The sequence below is a fragment of the Hemitrygon akajei genome, unplaced genomic scaffold (assembly GCF_048418815.1).
Source record: "Hemitrygon akajei unplaced genomic scaffold, sHemAka1.3 Scf000104, whole genome shotgun sequence".
In the NCBI taxonomy this organism is placed as follows: Eukaryota; Metazoa; Chordata; class Chondrichthyes; order Myliobatiformes; family Dasyatidae; genus Hemitrygon; species Hemitrygon akajei.
Window position 1 is genome coordinate 1,909,145 of NW_027331990.1, and position 25,663 is coordinate 1,934,807.

Consider the following 25,663-nt stretch of genomic DNA (forward strand, 5'->3'; position numbering starts at 1 on the left):
GGCCGTTATGCATTGCCTTAAACGAGATATGTAATCTTGCCAATGACGTCGATACTTCATAATTTAAAAAAAATGGAAGGAACCTCTGAGAAACAGGGGTGTTCGAGAAATGTGTACAATTTGTCATTGAAATTTATAGATGAGCCGAGGTTAGTGGAAGTGTTTGAGCGCTCGCTGCTGTACCAGATGTCCTTTGAGCACCGTAGCGCCACTAGAGGTAGGAGGGCTCAAGAAGTACGTGCTTCCTTCTCTGGAACTCCAACCTGCATTGAAGTTCTGTTGACTTGACAAGCCAGTGTGACACCTGACTCTTGATCCATGCCGCGGCATGGGAAGCTCATCCAGTAATCCGGCCATGGAGTATGTTTCAGAAGTTGTATGATTGGTGTGTGCAGGAGGATCAGGCCGTGTCATCATTTCATTGGAGAGGACTATGCTTATATGGCTGTATGATCTTCGGTACGCATATCCGCTTCCTCCTTTATACCTAAATTATTTCCTGACCCTACTCCCGATTTTGTTTCTTGCAGTGAACTACAGTCTGTTAACACCTGCCTTCACAATGGCTGATGCAGCTGACGAGGGACGAGATTCAGTGGCGTCAACATCAGAAAAACACCCGGGTACATAGCCATCCTGTTATTACCATGAAAGTGGCCAATCGTATATTTGATATCTGTTCTGTCTCTGATAGGTATTTCTCAACATCCGAGGCCAGTTTAAATCTGTCGCCAGCGTCTCTTCGAGTCTCACCTTTGCATCCAGACTTCGGTCATACTGAAACATGGATATGATACATTATTTCCCTCATGAAAATGGCTATTCTGATTTGATCGTGTACTGGTATCAATTTCAGTGGTATCCCCCGTCACTTCATCTGGTAAACAGTCCATTTATGCCTACTCTATGTACTTCTACCCACCAATTCGTGTCAATATTGTTACTTTATCCACAACCCCTCGTGGTTTACGCTTGCCTGCTTATCTGTGCTGTGTTCATTACTGAAATTCCTAATGGTCCATATTCGCTGGTCTCGCCTTATCTATCCTGCTAGTTCCATCCTCAAAAATATTCCAATGGATTCAGTCAGCCTGATTTCACTTTCACAAAGCACTGTTGAATTTGTTAGGTCTTTTGAATTTTCTCCTGATACAGCTTCGACAATGGCCAAGAATTGTTCACACCACTGACGTCAGCCGAAGCAGAATGTTGTTCCTAATCATCTCTTTAACTTTTAAATTTAAACGGAACTGTGTAATGTTAACTACCTCAAACCATTCCGATTGTCTCACTCTGTCTCTGCTTTAAGGTGCTTGGGTCACCATCTATAACAACTTTGGCCGTTGAAGCAGGTAAATGCAGGTGAGATTAATGAAAATTAAGAGATACTAAAGCCGATCCAAGGAGCAACTGCACGAAATACTCCAAACTAAACCTCATGAACTACTCATATATCTCCAATTTCTCCACTCAGTAGCTAGATTAACAAAATGCAATGTTCCAAGGCTCTCTTTACAACCCTATCTCCACGGGACGCCACTTTCAATTCATTAAATTTCTTGGAATTGGATCTACATTTCTCAGTGCCATGTCTTTCGTTGTGTAAGCCCTTCCCTGATTTGTGCTTCCAAATGGTTAAACCTGTGTGTGTCCATTCATGATTGTGTTTGGTAAAATGGCGCACCGACGTTAGGTTCTAGATAGAAAAGTGCTGACCAATTGAGTTTCGATAATGTCTCTAGTTTCCGTCGCTTCGATTCGCAGGTCCGAGTTCAGGAATCACCGAACTCCTGGCATACTGGAACGATTTCGAGCTTCTGCAGTTGATTGACTTCTACCGGGACAGGCTGGAGCAGGCGATGGAAGGAGTGGTGCACGGAATGAGCCTGGCGTTAACGTTCGAGCATGAGCTCAGTGGAGAGGAACATCGGGTAAGTGAGCAGGAGAATGGGTTTGAATTTTCACACGTCATGGGTGTCAGAAATCCGAATCATCGGAACTTAAAATAGATAAATGGACAAATGGGAAATAAATAGTGAATATACAATGATAAAATTATGAATCCGAACCAATGATGGAAAAGGGATGAATATGTCCCCCAGTCTGGTGGGTGATTGTTCATTTTTACAGCGAGGGAAGCGGATAACAGGTGTATCAGCGTAACATAATAGATATTAAATGGAAATATGGTACGATATTTCGGTTTAGGACGATCGCAGAGCGTGACCGCAGGATTTCAGTGAGAACCTGGGCATTATCGGTGGATGCCACAGGTGCTCGCCAGTGTTCTGATCTGGGTGGAGATGATTGTTTTATAATTTGTCACTGGAAACTGTGTCAGTCGTGATATACTGCCATGTTGTGATGAAATCACTGATAAACCGCCACCAAAAAAGGCAATGGAAAGACAGCAGGTGCCAGCCACCATCATGTTAGACACCGGCAGACTGAAAAGATTAATCGCATCATATTTTCTGTAACTTCTCCGAGGCTGATCGCTCTGTATATATATACATATAAAAATGGTTTTCTTGACATCTTCGTTCATCTGCTTTATGATAAATCATATTTTATGGTTTCTTCCTGACACTGTCAAAATAGATGAGGGATTACTTATGGGTTAGGAATCAGGGCAACGAAGCTGTCACGGATTAACCAGGATCCCATTGACTGGTGGGCCATGTTCACGGAGAATGTCCCTCTATGTGCTCTGCTCTGAATGTACAGTCCATCTCCAGAGAGGATCGGCATCCGGCCGTGTGATCCCGATAAAGAGCACATCATTTACTTCTCATTCTCTGTGAATCTGTCAGCCCCCAATATGTTCATTTCTACACTTGACAGAAAATCTCTGATCTTGCTGATAAGGGAGAGCGCGCGGACAGTTCTAAACTCCTCCTGAGCCTGGTGATTGAGAGAGGCTCCCGCGCCCGGAGGGTGATGTGGGAATCGTTTGTGAAAATGCGGAATGGAGCCCCAAAGTTGGACAAAATACTGAAGGAAATACAGGAACATGGTGAGATAATATCAGAGATTAATCACAATTTGGAATTAAACAACACAAACTTTATAATTTGAGATATTTGATTTCACCAAATTGTTTAAATTTACACAGGGTGTGCACCGTACAAGCGATCAAACCCCAATCAAGATTTACGGGAGATTCCCAGTGAGCTGAAAGGTAGGTGAAGAAACAACGGCTGATACTTGTGCAGGACCGTTATGTTGATGGGCCACGGAGCTTTGACCAGGTAAATGTTGTCACTGTGACACAGTACATAGTAAGGCACATGGAAAGATTGCCTCCAATGCAAAAGTTTTCAAAAGACATAATGAGCAACGAGGCAGAGAGTTCGGGGCTTGGGAAAAGTGGGGACTCCACGCTGGTGCCTGGAACTACAGCTGTTTCCACCGGGGTCAGAGAAGACAAAGGAGCGATCCGGTGGAGAGGAAATCTCTGCACCCCAACATGTCAAACCTCGTCCTACCCGCCTCTTTCCCCCTTTCCCACTGCCGAACATCCCTCGTCCTAAATAATTTCTCTAAACTCCGTCCGTCCGCACAGATCGTCAATTTTTCGAGTTGGATATCGATTGAAGTTCTAGTCACAGAATAACAGCAACAGCTTCCCTTTAAATATAAATCCAGGCAATATTCCTACTAATCTGTCCAATCCCAAAACAGCAAATGTCACCCAGTCTGTTCGCATCTGCCGTCGCTTACTGCGAACGATGGGCAGTCCATCGGAGGACGGTGTCAGTGAAGGTGAGGAGGGGGGGAGGTGGTGCTTGCAAAGTCCACAGAACGGAAATTCATGTCTTCCCTCCGATGTGTGATGAAAATTGTCGGAGAGTAAGGGCTGTCAATTAGATCAGAGAAACCCGGTGTTTTGTTAATGTGGCGAGGAAGGTGAAAAAAAAACCTGATCAAATCGATAAATAATGTTGAGACACATTTAATTGCGCCAGACTGATGAGAAGCTCACTTCATCCGTAAGTACATTGCGTCTGTGGAAATGGAGCCTTGGGCAGTGCAAGGGCTCTGAGTCTGAAAAGCTTCCTATTCAAAGGCAGTGTTGGATTACCCAACTACACATTTAGCAGAGGAGTAGGCGAAGGAAAGACAGATATTGAAAAAGTTATTAATCTTACAGTAGCTCAAGTTTTATCTGATCATTCGAAAGTCTTGAACAGAAACCTGAGGAATCCCTACCAGTATCCTGGTTCAACAACTCTCACTTCCAGGAACAAACTGCAAATGTGTTAATGTTCTTATAGGAACTGAAAGAGGCTAATTAGGAATTTTAGAAAGATCTCTCAGTCTCTGTCACTTCTGTAATAATTGTTTTGGTCCATATTCAGGTAACAAAACCCCTCCGTTTCCTTGCACCACTGATTTAGTATAGCTCTACAAATTGCCTGCAAAGTTGTTCTTCAATATTCTTCACGCTTCCTGCCAAGGGAACGGATACGGCTATGGAATTCTAACACTTACTTAGAAACATAGAAATATAGAAAACCTGCAACACAGTGCAGGCCCCTCGGCCCGCAATGCTGTGCCGAACATGTACTTGCTTCAGACATTACCTATATTAAGCATAGTCCTCTATTTTTCTAAGCTCTATGTACCTGTCCAGCAATCTCTTAAAATACACTACCGTATCCGCCTCCACCACCGGCAGACCATTCCCCGCACTCACCACTCACTGCGTAAAAAACTTACGGCTGACATCTCCTCTTTACCTACTCCCAAGCACCTTAAAACTGTGCCCCTCTCTTACTAGCCATTTCAGCCCTGGGAAAAAGCCTCTGACTCTCCAGACGATCAGTGCCTCTCATTATCTTGTACACCTCTGGCTGACCACCTCTCGTTCTCCAAAGAAAAAAGCCCAAGTTCACTCAACCAATTCTCAAAGGCATGCTCCCCAATCCAGGCACCATCCTTGTAAATCTCCTCTGCACCCTTTCCACGGCTTCCACATCCTTCCTGTAGTGAAGCGACCAGAACAGAGCGCAGTACTCCAAGTGGGGTCTGACTGGTGTCCTATATAACTGCAACATTACTACTCGGCTTTTAAACACAATCCCTCGATTGATGAAGGCCATTGCTCCGCATGCCTTCTTAATGACAAAGTCAACCTGCGCAGCAGCTTTAAGTGTACTCTGGACGAGGTCCCCAAGCTCACTCTGATCACACTGCAAAGAGTCTTACCATTAATATTCTATATTGCCATCATATTTGACCTACCAATATAAACCAGCTCACGCTTATCTGGGTTAAACCTCATCTGCCACTTCTCCGCCCAATTTTTCATCCTATCGATGTCCCGCTGTAACCTCTGACAGCCCTTCACACTAACCACAGCTCTCCCAAGCATTATGTCATCAGCAAATTTATTAACCTATCACTCCACTTCCTCATTCAGGTCATTGATAAAAATCACGAAGTGAAGGGGTCCCAAAACGAATCCTGAGGCACAACTCTGGACACCGACCTCCACGTAATCATGAACCGTTTACAAGCACACTTTGCCTTCTGTGGGCAAGCCAGTAATCTATCCACAAAGCAATGTCCCCTAGGATCCCATGACTTTTTACTTTCTTAACAAGCCTTGCATGGGGTACGTTGTCAAATGCCTTGCGAAAATCCATTTTACTTTACATCTACTGCACTACCTTCATCAATGTGTTTAGTCGGATCCTCAAAAAATTCAATCAGGCTTGTAAGGCACGACATGCCTTTGAAAAAGCTATGCTGACTATTCCTGACGAAGGGTCTCGGCCCGAAACGTCGACAGTGTTTCTCCTATAGATGCTGCCTGGCCTGCTGTGTCCCACCAGCATTTTGTGTGTGTTGTTTGAATTTCCAGCATCTGCAGATTTCCTCGTGTTTGCTGACTGTTCCTAATCATATTATGCCTCTCCAAATGTTCATAAATCCCGCCTCTCAGGATCTTCTCCGTCAACCTATCAACTCCTGAAGTACGATACACTGGTCTATAATTTCCTGGGCAATCTCAACTCCCTTTCTTGAATAAGGGAGCAACATCTACAAACCTACAATCATATCTGAACGTCTCCCGTCCCCATTGATGATGTATAGATCGTCGCCAGAGGCTGAGCAATCTCGTCCCTCGCCTCCCACAGTAGCCTGGGGTACATCTCATCCTGTCCCGGAGACGTATCCAAATTGATGCTTTCCAAAAGCTTCAGCACATCTTCTTTCTTCATGTCTGTATGCTCAAGCTTTTCGATGGGCTGTAAGTCATTCTTACAATCGCCAAGATCATTTTCCGTAGTGAATACTGAAGCTAAGTATTTATTAGGAACCTCTGCTCTCTCCTCCAGTTCGATACTCACTTTTCCACTGTCGCACTTGATTAGTCCTATTATCTCACGTCTTATCAACCTGCTCTTCACATACATGTATAATGTCTTGTGGGGGGAGAGGTCGTTAATCTTGCTCGCCAAAGCCTTCTCATGGCCCCTTCTGGCTCTCCTAATTTCATCCTTAAGCTCCTTCCCGCTAGCCCTATAATCTTCTATGACATTGCCTATATTTTTGAAACTTTCGTAAGCTATTCCTCTTGACGAGATTTTTAGCAGCTTTTGTACACCTTTGTTCCTGTACCATTCGTACCTATGTAAATATCCCCTGAACATTTTCATTATTTCTGCCGTACATTTCCCTGAGAGCATCTGTTCCCAGTTTGTGTTTCCAAGTTCCTGGCTGATTACTTCATATTTCCCCTCACTCCAATTAAACGTTTTCCTATCTTGTCTCTTCCTACCCCGCTCTAATGCTGTGGTAAAGGAATTAGAATTGCGATCACTGTCTCCAAAATGCTATTCCATGGAGAGATCTGACACCTGAACAGGTTCATTTCCCAATACCAAATCAAGCAGAGCTTCTCCCCTTGTAGTGTTATATTATATCAGGAAAGCTTCCGGAAAACACCTAGCAAACTCCACCCCATCTAAAGCCCTTGCTCTAGGGTGATTCCAATCAATATTTTGGAAATTAAAATCTCCCACGATGCCAACCCAGTTATTATTGCTTCTTTCCAGAATCTGTTTCCCTATCTTCTGCTCGATCTCCATGTTACTATTGGGTGGTCTTTAAAACCGCCCACTAGAGATATTGACCTATTCCTGTTTATAACTTCTACCCACAGAGACTCAGTAGGCAATCCCTCCATGACTTCCTCCTTTTCTGTAGCCGTGCATTATCTCTGATCAGCAGTGCCACACCCTATCTCTTTTGTCTCCCTCCCTGTCTTTACTGAAACACCTAAATCCAGGCGCTGTAAGTAACCACTTCTGAACATGAAATAGATACTCCCCGGGATCATTGAAGAACATCTTCTCTACTGGTGTGGCATTCTCGAATGTAATTTTTTTCTACAATCCAAGCTTTCCTACGTTCCCTATCCCACTCGAATACATTGATTGAATGAATAGTGAGAAAACATATCTGCATTGTTTGTTGCCAGATCACTACCGTTTTCCTCACAACTCTCAACTCTCTAAGAAGATAATATAAACACTGTTGGCGGCCCCTAATAAATGATGAAGACTAAAATAACATTTTAAAGATCCGTTAGGCAGTAAACCCCTATATAGAGTATACCTGTTAACTGGAACCCCCTCCCCCCCCACACCCCTGGCAGGGTCCGAATGCGCTGTGAAACCCCGCACACCTCTGGTAAGGTACAGACACAGCGGTAGACCCCACACACCCCTGACAGGGGCTGACACGCTGCGAGCCTCCTCAGGCCTCTCACAGTCTACCGACATGCTGCGAGATGCAACACACCCCTGACAGAGCCCTCACGCAATGTGAAACCTTTTACCCACCTGGCAAGGATCTGGCACACTCTGAGGTCCCGCACACTCCGGTCAGGATCCTGACATACAGCGAGGTTTCACATTCTTCAGGTGCACTGTCACTGCAAGTAACTTTCCCACACTTCATTCAGACCCAGTCCTACATTGACATCGGCTTTCCCCTATTTCAGGACGTGCTCGGGATTCAATGGGAGAGGTTTTGGGAACAATGAACACAACTCAAGTCCTGAGATGGTTTTGAATAAGGAGCGATCTGCAGCTTAGCTGATATACAGTGTGGGGATGTTAAATTGGGGAAGTTAGATTAATGGTAGGGGTCAGGTTGGGAGCAGCTTTTATAGGACAAATTCCCATCTGGTGACAGTCGATACATATTAGCTGATCAGAATTTCGAACCGGCATGGTCCAAAAGAGATTAGAGACTACGTTGACAACTTCCCGGGAACCATGACGAGAGATGTTATACATTAGTTTGATAGTGATATGTATAATTTTAGAAGCTGAGGTGAGTCATTGACCTGTGGAGAGTGAAGAAGTTTCTTTACGAGTCCAGTGTTGCAGAAGCCGGTAAGGAAATAGCAGGTGGAGATTAATCCAGAAAAGTGTGAAGTGTTGTATCTCAGGAGGTAACGTGCATGGGGGATGTTTAAAGTAGATGTCAGGCACTAACTTCTTTGAGGTACAGAGGGAGTCTGGTGTCAATGTCCGTAGCTCACTGGATGTGACAACAAGAATAAATGAAGAAGACATGACCACATAGTTCACTTCATTGTGCGGATGTAGCTTTACGTTGCAGATGTATCCAACTTTGGTTTGGCTGCATTTGGAGCTTTAGTTCAATTCTGTCACCCTATTACAGGAAGGGTCTGGGGAACTCGGAGAGGGTGCAGACGAGTTTCACCAGATACTGCCGGGATTAGAAATCAACCTGCTTTCAAACTTTCAGTTCCATTTAAATAATAAATCTGTAGCATTCACTCTCTCCCTTTCTCCTGTCCTGCTGTGTATTTCCCGTGCAGACTGTTTAGTGGACATGAGACTGCAAATCTGCAGGGTTACACAAGCTTCTGAATTTATTATGAATCACCGTAACCAAATTTGCTTCAGTGTGTGAACTTACTCTGATAAATTAATTTGATACAAGAGTTTTGAATTACACTATTCTTGTAATGCTGAGTTCTGAGATGAGGCATTTAACATTTTGACTATTGTGTCTGTTCCCATGGAAGATGTTCAACAGAAACACAAGGAGATTCTGCGGGCACAAACTGAAACACTGAGAGTGAACACGATCCTGATGAGGGAGAAGGTGAAGGTTTTCCAGCTGGTTGATCGATACGCTGAGCTCACGGTAATTTCTACTGTTCGAGATCGGAGACTGGTGGAACATGAACTACTAGCAAGAGGCAGAAACCACGAGCAGTGGAGAAAACAACATCTCCGCAAAGAGCTGGAAAAACTCCGGACTGATCAGTTGTTCCAGAGCAGCTTTTCCCAAAGTAAATACAAATCTGGGAGTTCGGCAGCATTAGCTGGAGTCCCAGGAATCGGTAAAACAACAATGGTGCAAAAGATTGTTTATGACTGGGCCACGGGGAAAATATACCAACAATTCCAGTTTGTATTCAGTTTCAAATTCCGGGACCTAAACTCCATTAACTGTAGAATAAACCTAAGCGAACTGATTCTAGATCAGTATCCTTACTTTGGGAATTGCCTGAGAGAGGTCTGGAAAAACCCAAAGGGATTGTTGTTTATATTCGATGGTTTAGATGAATTCAAACATAAAATCGATTTTTCTGACAGTCGGAGAGATACAGAACCCAAGCACCAGTGCCCAGATCCCGAGTGGTGGTGTGACGTGTCTGATATTGTGTACAGTTTAATCCAGGGCAAGCTGCTCCCAGGGTGTTCAGTGCTGGTGACAACCCGCCCTTCTGCGTTACATTTATTAGAAAAGGCAGAAATCAATATCTGGACTGAAATCCTGGGATTTGTCGATGAAGAACGGAAGGAATATTTCATAGGCATTTTGAAGATAAGACAGTAGCAGAAGCTGTTTTCAAACACGTTGAGGAGAACGAGATCCTGTACACCATGAGCTACAACCCCTCCTACTGCTGTATCCTCGCTCTAGCACTGGGCCCCTTCTTCGCGAAAAAAGACATGGAACTGCAGCGAGTTCCCAAGACCATCACCCAACTCTATTCCTACTATATATACAACATACTGAAAAACCACGGCCGTGAGATTGATAACCCACGTGATGTGTTGCTCAGGGTTGGTCAGATGGCCTACAGGGGAGTGTCTGACAAGAAGATTGTATTTACAAATGGAGATTTGATCAACTACAATCTCCAGCCTTCCCAGTTCTTGTCCGGGTTCCTGATGGAGCTTTTGGAAAGAGAGGATTCTCCCCGTTGTGTGGTGTACACATTCCCACACCTCACCATCCAAGAGTTTGTAGCTGCACTCGCGCAATTTATGAATCCACATCCCGGGGATATCCTGAAATTCCTCACTAAAGCCCACAACACGACAGATGGGCGATTTGAGGTATTTCTCCGTTTTGTTGCTGGTCTCTCCTCCCCAATGACAGCTCGGGGCCTGGAGGAGTTTTTGGGTCCATTTCCTCATCAAACAACGTGCCGGGTGATTGACTGGGTGAAGGAGGAGGTTAAACGCCAGAGTGGAAACACAAGGAGTGAAGCTGGTAAAAGGAGCCTCCTGAACACATTGCACTACCTGTTTGAGTCTCAGAATAGTGGACTGGCTCAGGCCACACTGGGATCTGTGGAAACACTTTCATTCAGTGGAATGACATTGACCCCGATTGATTGCGCGGTCCTGTCTCATGTCATTGGACGATGTGATACAATACAACACCTCGACCTTGTTGGCAGTAACATTCAGTATGAAGGGATCCAGCGGCTGTTACCCGGGCTGCACAAGTGCCAGGAGTTGGGGTAACTTCACTTATTTCTCAGTCTGATCTGTGAAAGTGTTCCATTCTTTTGTTTCAAAGTAAAGGTAAATCAAGTTATGAGGAATTGTGACAAATTACGAGGCGATCGGTCAGTAATTCAAGAACGGAGGGTCATGTGGTTTCATGTGTAAGGATGTTGTAGACTTCATCTGATCAGCGAACAACGGCAGTTAGATTAATGGTAGTAAATCACAAGAATGGCCGTGTTTTTCGCTCCCTGTGAAACAACCATTGAAACTGTTCCTTCTCACAGTTACTGACATCGAGAGTGACACCGACTGCAGCAGGTGTGACGGATCTTCACGCCCTCTACCCGATGAAGGACAAAAGAGGGCCAGAGGAATGCCTAGCGAGAGGGAGAGACAAACCTCTGAGGTTACTCTCCACCCCCCTCCCCGTGTGTGGCTATCACGATCACTCTAGCGGTGTGACTTTGCTCCGCCAGATACCCTGCACTCGTGTGGACATCTCCTCTTCTGATTGTGGGGTTCAGTTCAGACCAAACCTCCCCATGCGATCTCTGTCAGCATCACCTCCTCTTGTTGAATCTCGCTTCCCCAGCTGCCTTCCTACTATGAGACCTCGCTTCCCCATCCCGCTTCCTCCTCAGGGGTCCATCATCTTCATACCTTTGTTTCTTCTGTGGGACCTTCCTACTCTATTCCCCTTCCTCCTGTGGTACTTCTCCACTCCGTTCCCCTTCCCCATGTGGGATCACTCTTCTCCACTCCCCTCGTCCTGTGCGCGTATCTCTTTCCCATATCCCCTCCTCCTGTGCGATCACTCTGTTCTATTTATCCTCCTTCTGCGAGATGCCTCTTCTCCATCTACCTCCCTCCTGTGGTATCTTTCTTCTCTCATCCCCTTCCTCCTGCGGTATCTCTCTCCTCCATCCCTGTCCCGTGGTATTTCTCTTATCCCTCTCCCTTCCTCCTGTGGAATCTCTCTTCTCTACCCCCTTCATCCTCTGTGGATACCTCTTCACCATTTCCCTTCCACCTGTGCTATCTCTCTTCCTCACCCTGTTCGTTCTGTGGAGATATCTCTTCCCTATCTCCCTTCCTCCTATGGGATAACTCTGCCTATCGCTTTTCCTCTGCCGGGGTTTTCTTCCACCATTTCCCATGGACACGTTCTCATCCACAACTCCTCCTCTTGGTGAAACTGTTTTCCTATCCTTCCGACCCTCTCCAGTCAAGAAGAGTTTTTTCTAACCATCGGGGAATGAGACGGAATATACGGAGTTTACATGGTCACACCGACAGACTAAATTACTGACATTCCGAGCTGGGCTGTGAGGGACATTGACAGTGATGGACATTCCATCAGTGATTTACTGAAGAGTTTAATGTTTACTGAAATACCCGAAGTAGAGGAATTCTCTCAGACCCACTGTCTGAATTCATCTGTTCATCAATTTGTCTGTTTGTGTTTAGACTTGGGATGAATAAATTTGGAGATTCAGGACTGAAGCTGGTGTCTGCGGCTTTGAAAAATCCGGAGTGTAAAACACGGACACTATGGTAAGTGTCCGACTGTGGGAGATTGTGTTTACAGTCACTGGGTGTCTGACTCTGCACATTAATGTGATCATTGACAGACTGTGGGAGATTGTGTTTACAGTCACTGGGTGTCTGACTCTGCACATTAATGTGATCATTGACAGACTGTGGGAGATTGCGTTTACAGTCACTGGGTGTCTGACTCTGCACATTAATGTGATCATTGACAGACTGTGGGATATTGTGTTTACAGTCACTGGGTGTCTGACTCTGCACATTAATGTGTCACTGGTATACACGGACACTATGGTAAGTGTCAGACTGTGGGAGATTGTGTTTACAGTCACTGGGTGTCTGACTCTGCACATTAATGTGTCACTGGCATACACTGGGAATTTGTACCATCTCCTGACTCTGTGTGACCTTTACCCTCACTTTCTACTTCATTTCCAGGCTGAGCAATGTCGGAATCACAGATTCTGGCGCCGAGCATCTTGCCTCCGCTCTCAGTACAAACAGATCACTGACGGTGCTGAACCTGAATGAAAATGCACTAGGAGATTCAGGAGTAAAACTGCTGTCTGAGGCTCTGAAGAACACAGAGTGTAAAATGGAGAAAATGTGGTAAGAATCAGGCAGTGAGAGATTGTCTGTACAGTCACTGGGTGTCAGTCACTGAACATTAATGCGATCAGTAATTGTCTTACTGGTAAATATTAGAGATTCATAGCATCCCCTGTCTCTTGGTGTCCTTCAACCTCACTCTCTCTCATTTCCAGGTTGTATAAGGTCGGTCTCACTGATTCTGGTGTCGATGACCTCGTCTCCGCTCTCAGTAAAAACCAGTCACTGACGGAGCTGGATTTGGGATCAAACTCGCTCAGAGACCAATCTGTCCCCGTTCTTCGTCGCCTCATAGTGGCTCTCCCGAGTCTGGAGCGGATTTGGTGAGTGATTGTCTTAAAATTCCTTGTCATAAAATATCAGCGGATCCGCGGGGTTTCGAATGATATTTGTCAGTGAATGTTGTTGAAACATTAACCCCAGTCCCCTGTTACTGACACTGTTCATTCTTTCATCTCTTCATTCGTTCATCTGTTTCAGGCTGTGGGACAATCAGATCAGTAAGTCCGGGGTAGAGGAACTGAAGTCTCTACAGGAACTCAAATCCGGACTGAATATGATACTGTGAACAGTTGAATATGCGAACACCCCCGCCCACGTTTTGACAGACCTTCCACCCAACCCCACCCCCGCGCCTTTAACGGCCACGCGTCAGTTTTAATTCCCAAAGTTTCTAACGGACACCGTCTCCAGAAGCACGCTCTGTGACGTCAGAGTCCGTTCCAGAGGACGTAATTCCACCTCCAGACAAGAGGAACTGCCTGCGAAGGATATCCAGTTCGGATAGCTCCCCCAAGTGATGCCCTGGGTTATTACGCAGACTGTAAGAGCCCAGTGGCAGTGCTCATGGGACACCAGTCCTGTGATGGGATTTATCCGGGAAGAGAATCCTTTTGCTCACTTTGCTGAGGACAGTACATTCCGCAGTGTTGTCGATATAATGATGTTAAATTGACAAATGTCCGCACTTTTAAATTGAAAAAGAAACTGCACCTCACATGTCCTTTAGAATTATCCCCATCTGAGCTTAAATCCATGGCCCCTGTTGCTTGACATCTCAACACTGAGGAAAAGGATGCTGTTCATCGACAATAGCTCAGCATTTAATACAATAATTCCCACAATCCTGATTGAGAAGTTGCAGAACCTGGGCCTCTGTACCTCCTTCGGTAATTGGATCCTTGACTTCCGAAACCGGAAGATCACAGACCATGCGAATTGGTGATAACATATCCTCTTCGCTGACAATCAACACTGGCGCACCTCAGGGGTGTGTGCTTAGCCCACTGCTCTACTCTCTGTATACACATGACTGTGTGGCTAGGCATAGCTCAAACACCATCTATAAATTTGCTGACGATACAACCATTGTTGGTAGATTCTCAGTTGGTGACGAGAGGGCGTGCAACTACCTGGCACTCAACATCAGTCAGGCAAGAGAGCTGATAGTGGGCTTCAGGAAGGGTAAGACGAAGGAACACATACCAATCCTCAGAGGGATCAGAAATTGGGAGAGTTAGCAGCTTCTAGTTCCTGGATGTCAAGATCTCGGAGGATCTAACCAGGCCCCAACATATTGATGTAGTCATAAAGAAAGCAAGACAACAGCTATACTTTATTAGGAGTTTGACGCGATTTGGCATGTCAAAAATACATTCAAAAACTTCTATGTACCGTGGAGAGCATTCTAACAGGCTGCATCACTGTCTGGTATGGAGGGGCTACTGCGCAGGACCGAAAGAAGCTGCAGAGGGTTGTAAATATAGTCAGCTGCATCTTGGACTCTGGCCAACAAAATACACAGGATATCTTTAGGAAGCAGAGTCACAGAAAGGCAGCATCCATTATTAAAGATATTATTATATTTTTTTTCTCTCTGCTGGATTATGTAATGCATTGAACTGCTGCTGCTCAGTTAACAGATTTCACGCCACATACCGGTGATAATAAACCTGACTCTGATTCTGAAGTTACTGTCTGTCTAAAATCTCTATGCCACTCATAAACTTAGAAACGTAATCAGATCTACTCTCAGCCGCCTCTGCTCCAGAGAAAACAGCCCCGGTTTATCTCAACTCCCATTATCGCGCATGCGCTCTAATCCAGGCAGCATCTTGGTTAAAGTCTTCAGCGTCCTCTACAAAGCCTCGACATTCTTCCTCGTATGGAGCCACCAGAGTGAAATGGGTTACCCTGGGTGCGGCCACACGTTGTTAAGTTCTCCATCTCTCTTGCAATACCATGAGTACTTATTAAGCGGCCTTCTGTGCAGTGCCTTGTCAAAAGCCTTCTGAAAATCCAAATACGCAATATCCACTAGATCTTTTGCTGTTATATCCTCAAATATCGCATGATTTCCCATCAAGGGGACAGAGCACACTTCGGCCGATTTTATCATGAGTCCCTAAATCTCATCCTTCAACACATTCCTAACCATCAACTTGTACTAATTGGCTTATAATTTCCCAGATTTCCCTCGCCATTTTCTTTAAGGAGTGGACTTACATCTGCAATTTTCCTCTCCTCGGCAATCATTTCAGTTTCGAGTGAATCCTAAAAAAAACAGTATCAATGCCTTCTCAATCTCTTTACTTATTTTTTTTTCATTTGCTTTTCTACCATCAGACCTTTCAGCTACCCAAGCACCATCTCATTAGTAACTGACACTCTTCAATTACTGGCGTATTACTGGTGCCTTTCGGAGTGAAAACTGGTGCATCAAAATTATTGAGATCATCCGCCATTTCTTTCTGTCCCCAATTACTATCTCTCCTGCTTTACATCCACTATCTCCTCTTTTTTGCTCCTTAAATCTCTGGAAAACAATAGATTTTCGTATACTCAAACACGGGTGGAAGAGAAAACGTGCGGTGGATCGAGACAGGTGTTGAGCGAGGAGGGAGGGAGAAGGGATCAGTGAGGTTGAAAGGGTGACGTAAGGCATGTCCCAGCTGATTGGTCCTTCACTCAACACTGAAATAGTCCCCAAACGACACGTACTGACCTGTTTATTTCTAATAGAGCCGTGTCAGTCCCCAACTAGTCCCCTGTCCCGCTCACACCTCAAAGCCCTGCGTCAGTCCCAAACTAATCCCACTGTCCCTTTCTCCCGTCACAGCCACGAGTCAGTCTACAAAGTTATTAATTGAGGGAAGTGGAATAACGATGCTATAAGACTGGTCATTGGAGCGTTGAATCGGGAAGAGATATGCTCCGGGGAATGCACAACGGAAATATGGACGTATTTCAGGCAGCACTTGCATGGGGTTCTGAACAGGTTTGTCCATTCAGGCAGAGAAAGGATTGTCGTGTGAAGGAGCCATGGTTGACAAAAGATGTGCAACATCTGGCCAAGAGGAGAAAAGAAGCTGACTTAAGGTTTATGAAGTAAGGGTCTGAAAGGGCTGTAGAAAATTACAAGTTAGACAGGAAGGAGCTGAAGAAATGAATTAGGAGAGATAGAACGGTCTTCAGAATGTCTTTGTGAGAAAAACCCCAAGGCATGCTGCAAGTATGTGAAACAGAGAATGACTAGAGTGAGGGCAGGGCTGATAGGGATAGAAGATGGAACATGTACCTGGAGTCAGGGGAAGTCGGGTAGGTTCTTAATGAAGCTATTCATTCAATATTCACCAGTCAGGAGGTCTTTCTGTTTATGAAGACAGTTTAAAATTGCCAGATCAGCTAGAACATGTCGAGATTAAGAGAAAGTTTGCCTGGGACTTTTGAAAATGATTAGAATAGATAAGTCCTCTTGAGTGGTCGGGATAACCATAGGTTACTGCAGGAAGTGGGTGAAGAGATTTCTGCACCTTTGGCAATGATCTTTTTGTTATCACTGACCGCAGAATTAGTGTCAGATTAGAGCGTGGAATGTATTATCCCTTTGTTCAAGGAAGAGAGTAAGGAAGCTGTGAAAGTTATAGTCCAGTGAGTCTTACTTCAGCGGTGGGCAAATTAGAGACAGGATTTACGAGAACTTGGCGAAGCTGAACCTGATTGGGGAAGGTCAGTTTGGCTTTATGAGGGGCAGGTCAAGTCTCACGAGTCTGGTCGAGCACATTGATAAAGTTAGAGAAGAAATGGACTTTAGTATATGAATGATTTAGACGAGGAAGTAGAAGGGAGGAGTTTGTAAGTATGTAGATAATATGGAGGTTGTTGAAGTTGTGGATAGTGCAGGAAATTATCATAGAATACAGCATCAGGATGTAGAACTGATCCTAGAAGTGGTTGGACTTCAAACTCGAAAGTCGCGAAGAACTTCACTCTAAAAGGACTAATTCTGTGGCAGAATGCAATGCTAGTGGTCGGATTATCCGCAATGTAGAGGAACAGAGGCACAACAGGGTCCAAACCCATAGATCCCTCAATGTTTCTTCATAAGGTAGGGTGGTTAAAAAGGCATATGCTGTGTCGACCGTCATTAGTAAGGGTCTTGAGTGCCATAGCCACGAGATAATGTTGTAAATCTAAAATTCCTGGTTAGACCACACTTGGAATGCAGTGTTTAGTTCTGAGCGCCTCGTCGTAGGAGTTTAGTGGCAGCTTTTGAGATGTTGCAGAGGTTTACCTGGATGCTGCCTGTTATGCAGAGCACATCTTATGAGGACAGGTTGAGCACGCAAGGGCTTTTCGCTTTAGAGTGGAGAACTTGAACTGACTTAATAGAGGTGTACAAGATGAAAAGCAAAGGAGAGCAAGTGGATAGCGAGAGACTTTTCTCCAGGGTGGAAACGGCTGACATGATGGGGCGTAATTTTAAAGTGACTGGAGAAGATTAGAGGGGATGTCAGAGAAAGAGTGCGTGGAATGACCTGCCACGGGTGGTGGAGGGGCAGAAATATTAGGGACATTGTGGTCTTAGATAGGCACTTGGATGAGCGACAAGTGGAGGACTATGATGGAGGGAGCAGCTATTTCGATCTTGGAGGAGTGTCTAAGGCTCGCACGTTCTGGGCTGAAGCGACTTCATTGTGCTGCTAAGTTTTATTGAATCAAATTTGTTGAACACTGTGGAACCTATATCCGTGCAGATTATGAAAGATGCAAAAACAATTGGGCTGCTGTCATGGGGCATTTAGACTTCCCCACTATTAAGTGTTTTTTTTTTTATTGCAACTGATTTAGAAAGGTCACCTTTTGCCAGGTGCATCCAGAAGAGTTTCTTAAATCAGTATGTAGTTAGTCTAACAGGTCCGGGAGCTTGTTTCGAGGAAGCAAATTTACAGGTCTGGTAACTGTGACAGAAGACGCTGATTACGAATAAGCACGTTAATTATTTAATTACAAACAGCAATTGGTTCAATCAAATATCTATGTACCCCCGCACCACCGAACACAAATTACACAAGCTACAAAACTATATTCCACAATCAGATACTTTGTTACAAATGTATATGGGCGCCTCCATAACTGCACAGATTGTCCCAATGTTTCTTCAGTGATGGGCACAACCTCAGTGTGAACACTGAGGATCAAAGAGGACCGAGCCTCCCACACCTGCTGTTCCTCTGTCCCTGAGATACCGGAAATCTGACACCAGCCCTGTGGCACACCAGGCAACCAATGGGAAGCTGCCGTTGCATCGTTCATGTGGGCCAATCGATGACCGCCAGGGTAGAAACATCTATAAGAAAGATGTAAACTAGGCCCTCACATGACAGAGCTGTAGAGGGCCTGGTGTTGGCTAATGAGCCCGGCCAGGTGATAAACACTTCACTGAATGAACAGTTCGGGAACAGCGAACACAACACCTTAAGGTTTAACATAGCTACAGATCCCTTCTTGTTTATGCTATATACCTCAGGCTTTAGATACAACACGAAGTCAGGCCATCTGCAGAATTTTTCTGTGAGCTCAGCATTAGTTGGGTGTATAAAGCGAGGATGGGAGGATGGATACAGGGCCATGGTGGATGACTTCGTCAAATGATGCAAGCTGAACCATCTGCAGCTCCGCATCAGTAAGACAAAGGAGATGGTGATTAACTTTAGGAAGACCAAGCCTGAATTGCTCCCTATTACTACTGATGGTGAGGATGTGATGTGGTGAGGACCTACAAGTGCCAGGGGGTCGAAAGATGTGAGTGGCTGCGTTCAAGGAGGGACAGATTTGCCTCTACTTCCTAATGACACAGAGGTCCTTTGGAGTATGCAGACTTCTCCTTCACATGATCTACCAGTGTGTTGTAACCAGAACTATCTTCTATGCAGGGGTGTGCAGGGGCAATGACGACGACACAGTGATCCCAACAGGCTCAATAAGCTGATGAGAATACCTGGCTCCATTATAGGAGATAAACTGGACCCACTGGAGTCTGTGGTCGAAAAAAAGACCCTCAGGAAAATTGTGGCAATTCTGAACAATGTTTCCTGGCCCCTGGAAGCCACCTTGGCTGAACAGAGGAGCGCTTTCAGTAATAGACTAAGATAGCTGCGCTGCTCCAAAGAGTGCTATATGAGGTCACTGAAATTAGTCAACCCGCAGCCAGGGAAGTGATAACTCCCTCCTGTTAGACTGTTATTAACCTCTGTTAACCAGAATTCTGCTTGCCAGACCCTGCTATTGCCGACACCCTGTACAATACTTTCATCACCTCTTACTTGGATGGTGCAAATTTGGAAATCTTGTCAGGTTTGAATTGTAAACTTGGACATCTTATTTTTAAATTTTTATTCTTTCTTACTTCTCTTCTAATATTTGTATATCTGTAAACTTGTAATGCTACTGCGGCACTGGAATTTTCTTCAGCTTTATCGAAGTATCTATCTCTCTTTAAGGATATGCATGGACCTTGCGAGAGAGTAATAAACTGAAAAGAGTAAATTACGAGAACAATCAGCAGGAACTAGGAAGACTTAATAAACTGTTTTGGAGCAAGGCCACAACAAACATTTGGAGGGTGTTTGCAATCTAACTGCACTGAGTACAGGACATCTATCTTACAGTCTGAAGGAATGACAAGGATCACAAGGCCAGAGAACTAAGGATGTCGAGGGAAGTCAAGATGAAAAAGGAAAAATATATGAAACTTCAGAAGCCAGAATCAAACAGAGCCCTGGAGAATTGAAAAGAAGCAAGAACTCTGGAGGGAATTACGAAATCCAGGATGGGCCATGGAAAGTGCTAGGCAAGTAGGATTACAGACAATCCCAATGATTCTACACATGCATCAGGAGGAGGAGGACAACTAGGGAGAAGGTGGGACCACTAAAGGAGAAAGTGCAAATAGTTGCTTGGATGTGAAGAATGTTGTTGAGGTCCTTGATGAGAACCTTTCATCAGTACTTACCAAGCAGAAGGAGGTAGAATTTGGGGAGATTAGTGCCAAGAGTATTACCATGTCAGAGCATTTGGAAATAAAGAAGAAAGTAGTGTTAGGTCTCGTATATAGCATTAAGCTGGACAATTCCCTAGTGCCTGATGTGATATAAACCAGCTTATTGAGAAAGACAAGTGAAGAGTTTGCTGGGGTCTTTACCAATGTCTTTGTGTCCGCCCTCACTGCAGACAAGGTCCTCGAGGACTAGTGAATAGCTACTTTTGATCCATTATTCAATAAGTGAACCAGGGTTAAACCTGGAAACTTTCGACCAGTGAGTCTCAGATCAGTGGTAAGAAAGTTAACGCTGAGAATTCTTACAGATTTATGTTTATTTGTTAGAAGCATGGCTTAATTAGGGAGAGTCAGCATTGCTTTGTTCAGGGCAAGTCCAGACTCACTAACGATAGAGTTTTTGATGAGCTGACGAGGTTTAAAGAAGGATGACGTATAGATGTTGATGACATGTATTTTAGTCAGGTGTTCGGTAAACTCCCGCAGGGGAATTTTATCCAGACTTAAGTTGCATGGGAATTGTATTCAGAACAAGTTTACTGGGAAGTGGTTGAAAGGACTAATTCTAACTGGAGGTCTGTGATTGGTGGTGTTCCACGGGGATCTGTACTGGGATCTCTGCAGTCTGTGATCTGTATAAATGACCTGGATGAAGATGTACATGGGTGCATCAGTAGATATGCAGATGATTCAAAGATCGGTGGTGTGATAGAATAGCTAACTTGCAAACAATACAGAGGGATATCCTGTAGAACTGTTACTGATATCGGCAAAGAAATGACAGATGCAGTTTAACCCAGCCAAATTAGAAGTTTACACTGTTCAGGGCAAAACCCAAAATAACACGGTCTTACACTTATCAAGTTTTGATGAATAGAGGGATCTCAGGGTCCAATTTCATCGCTTTCTGAAAGTAGCTGCACAGGTTGAAAGGGTGGATAAGGCGGCAAATGGTATGCTTGTCTTTGAGACCAGGCTCATTACACAACTCCAGATCCACTGCAGCTCTGTCATGTAAGGGGTGGGGGGGGGGGGGGCGTTAGTTTCGTTGTTGGTTGAAAGCCGCTTCTACCGTGCCGGTCATTGATTGGCCCACATGAATGATGCTGCAGCCCCGTCTCGATGGTTACCTGTTGTTCCACAGCGCCGGTGTCGGATTTCAGGTATCTGAGGGGTATGATAGACAGTGTGGGAGGCTCTGCCCCCTTCTTTCATCCCCAGGCACTTGGGCTCACACTGACCATCGCTGAAGAAACTTTGGGGAAGTCTGCTGCCAATATGCACAGGCCCTTGTGCACTCTTAGCTAATTCTCTGTTTATAGAATATTTAGTTTTATAGCTTGTGCACTTTGAGGGGTCTTAGATTTTGCTCCAACCTTTTACTGTTTGTAACTAAATAAGTATCTTCTGCAGAGCACTGACTCTGAAATTTATAAATCAGAATATTACTGGAGTTGCAAAGCACAACAACAAAGAAATATATTTTTTTAAAACTGACTGGTTTGATCTATCTGCACCACAGCCCTCATACACCTTACATTCATGTACGTATCCACATTTCTCTTTAGAATAAAAACCAAGCCTGCATCCACCACTTCCAGCAGCATCCCGTTCCACTCTCACCAAAATCTGCGCAAAAATATTACCGCTCAGATTCCCCAAAAACATTTCATCTTTCAATCTTAACCTACAACCAATACTGGGCGTGGGAGTTGAGGGGAAGACAAGGAGGAGAGAGAAGGTGGGCTGTGAGGGGTAAGGAGCACAAGGAGGACAGAAGTTCGTGTTTATACTGACTACTTTTCAAAACAATTCGTGGTCTGAACTTACTTGCTTCATGTTTATGAACTGTAGCCTGTAAATTCTCAAGCATGCACAGCTCTGACTGACTGTTTTCCTCAGCAAGCCACTCCCCTCAGTCACCATCTATGAGATCATAAAAAAAAACTAAAACGATCTATCAGACAGCTACTGTACCCCTTCAAACCTGAGCATGCTTCCTCCGCATATAGCGAAGGAAAAGAGGGGGACGGATCTCAAAGCTCTCCGCTTCTTTTTGGATTCCAGACCTAACCAATTGCCCTCTGCCACCACTCTCCTCCGTCTAGCCGAATTAGTTCTTCCTGTCAATAATTCCTCCTTTGGCTCCTCCCACTTCGTCCAAACCAAAGGTGTAGTCATGGGCACCCGCACGGGTCCAGTTATGCCTGCCTGTTCCAAGCCTTTACGGGTATCCGTCCCCCTCTTTTCCTTCGCTACATTGACGACTGCATTGGCGCAGCCTCCTGCACGCATGCTGAGCTCATTGACTTCATTAACTTTGACTCCAACTTTCACCCTGCCCTCAATTTTACCTGGTCTGTTTCTGACACCTCCCTCCCCTTTCTTGATCTTTCTGTCTCCATCTCTGGAGACGGCCTATCTACTGATATCTCCTATAAGCCTACAGACTCTCACAACGACCTGGACTATTCCTCTTCCCACCCTGTCTCTTGCAAAAATGCTATCCCCTTCTCACAATTCCACCGTCTCTGCCGCATGTCCTCTCAAGATCAGGCTTTTCATTCCAGGACGAAGGAGATGTCTACCTTTTGTAAACAAAAGGGCTTCCCTTCTTCCACCATCAACTCTGCTCTCAAACACATCTCTCCCATTTCCCGCACATCTGTCCTCACCCCATCCACCCGCCAGCCCACTCGGGATAGGGTTCCCCTTGTCCTCACCCACTACCCCAACAGCCTCCAGGTCCAATGTATAATTCTCCATAACTTCCACAACCTCCAACAGGATCCCACTACCAAACACATCTTTACCTCCCCCCCCCCCCTTTTCTGCTTTCCACAGGGATCGCTCCCTTCACGACTCCCTTGTCCATTCATCCCTTCATCCGTTCCCACTGATCTCCCTCCTGGCACTTATCCTTGCAAGGAGAACTTACACTTCCTCCCTCACCACCATTCAGGACTCCAGACAGTCCTTCCAGGTGAGGCGACACTTCACCTGTGAGTCGGCTGGTGTGGTATACTGCGTCCGGTGCTCCTAGTTTGGCCTTTTATATATTGGCGCGACCCGACGCAGACTGGGAGACCGTTTCGCTGAACACCTACGCTCTGTTTGCCAGAGAAAGCAGGATCTCCCAGTGGCCACACATTTTAATTCCACGTCCCATTCCCATTCTGATATATCTATCCACGGCCTCCTCTACTGTCAAGATGAAGCCACACTCAGGTTGGAGGAACAACACCTTAAATACCGGCTAGGTAGTCTCCAACCTGATGGCATGAACATTGACTTCTCTGACTTCCGTTAATGTCCCCACTTCTTACCCCATCCGTGATATATTTAAAGGCAACACAAGTGAATCTGCAGATGCTGGAAATAAATAAAAACACAAAATGCTGACAGAACTCAGCAGGCCAGACAGCATCAATGGGAGGAGGTAGTGACGACGTTTCGGGCCGAAACCCTTCATCAGGAGATATAAAATATTTTTTTTCTCTCTCTCTCTGCCCATCACTCTGCCTGTTCTCCATCTCCCTCTGGTGCTCCCCTCCCCCGTTATTTCTCCCTAAGCCTCCCGTACATTGATCCTTTCCCTTCTCTTGCTCTGTATCCCTTTTGCCAATCACGTTCCCAGCTCTTAGCTTCATTCCACCCCCTGCAGTCTTCTCCTATCATTTCGCATTTCCCCCTCCCCCCACTACTTTCAAATCTCTTACTATCTTTCCTTTCGGTTAGTCCTGACGAAGGGTCTCGGCCCGAAACGTCGACAGCGCTTTTCCATATAGATGCTGCCTGGCCTGCTGCGTTCCGCCAGCATTTTGTGTGTGTTGCTGTGCTTACCAGGAGTTCACCGCAGCGCCACCGGTGGTGGAGGTCTCCATGTCGCTAACTGGCGGTCCTCGTAGCGCCACCGGTGGTTGGAGGTCGCCATATCGCCGACAGCGACTGGAAGTCCCCGTAGTGCCGCCAGTGGCGGGAGGCCCGCATGGTCCGAGGTTTGACCGAAAGTAAAAACGCTGTCGGTTCGGCAGTCCGGTCCTTTCACTTGGACACCCCGACCTCCATATCAACTTCATCCAGCCGTCTCTGGGCGAACTTTAAAGGGGACCAAGCATAATTCTTCTCAGCGATCAACTACATGAATTTGAATGATTCCGGCCGTAAACGGAAGGGTCACCTCAACATTGTCAGTGTTAATTCACCAGGGGAGACAGTCGAGAGCTATTTTCTTGAATAGACTGTGCAATTTTTTTTAGATTTGGATTCAGGATGAAAACCGTGATTATTTTTGTTATTCCACTGATATTATGAGAAATATCTATTAAGGTGTTTTAAAACTCAAGCGCACCCACACGTAACGTCACACTGGCACCCGCACGCACTCTCCATTCGTGATCTGCCGTCACGTGCGCCACAAACGCGCTGAGGCGGTTTAACGGCTGAGCAAACGATCCCCTGACACCTCCACGCCCTCCACCCCCACTCCCCCCCCCGCCGTTGTCAACAGACGAGGTCGGATCTACGCAAACTCCTTGCACCTGACCAGGTGATCTACGCAATTCCCATTGGTGTGGGGCGATGTTAGTCACTGGTTCACCCAATAGCGGAGGCGGACCAGCCGAGAGGGCGTTACCCCCGCTGAATCATTTCCCGCTCCCGTCCACACTCTCCGTAAAACCCGCAAATCATATGTCACCTTTCTGATTAATTTCTCCTCCGAGTGAGGTTGGGGCGTTTGTAACGCGGCTCCTGCGGCAGTGATGTATCACTGAGAGGTAAGAGGAGACCACTCGGCCCGTCGGGTTGATGCCCGGATCCCCGGGGTGGGGGAATTTTATTGAAAGGGCAAAGATGGTGTGAGTTAGAGCGGACAGGATGTTTGTCCCGGTGGGGGCAGGAGGGGCTCATCTATGGAAATATCTGAGCCCACATTGGGGGCGAACACTGGCAGATGGTTGACTTGCAACAATGGTCCGGGCAAAGAGAGGATAAGAGGGGCATCCAGGCCTGGGGTCTTATTGAATGACAGGACGCGCTGGAGGGGCCGAGTGGCCTGCTCCTCTTCTTGTTATTCGTGTGTTTATAGAGAGTGAATGACCAGACACTTCCTGGGCTGCAGGATGTCCCATTCAGTGTTGTAAGGAATGGTGACTGGAGAGCAGTTGTTGCCAAACAGTGTCAACAATTTGGCTGAGATACCAAATTCAACAGAGAAACATATAAAACCTAGAGCACAATACAGGCTCTTCGGCCGACTAAGTTGTGTCGAACATGTCCCTACCTTAGAAATTACTAGCCTTACCTATAGAAAATAATGATATATAAACAATTGAGGAAACGATGTCAGAAACATCAGGTGAAA

The 25,663-nt window shown here is 45.6% G+C and overlaps 1 protein-coding gene across 1 annotated transcript; it reads left to right on the forward strand.

Moving 5' to 3' along the window:
• Positions 1-2,955: 2,955 nt before the first annotated feature.
• Positions 2,956-14,906, forward strand: LOC140723193 (NACHT, LRR and PYD domains-containing protein 3-like). Its single transcript, XM_073037801.1, is given in 8 exon segments — positions 2,956-3,016; positions 3,116-3,181; positions 9,077-9,868; positions 9,871-10,813; positions 12,270-12,356; positions 12,789-12,959; positions 13,115-13,282; positions 13,440-14,906. Coding segments are annotated over 8 exon segments (2,370 nt in total). The 5' UTR covers positions 2,956-2,961; the 3' UTR covers positions 13,528-14,906.
• Positions 14,907-25,663: the final 10,757 nt, after the last annotated feature.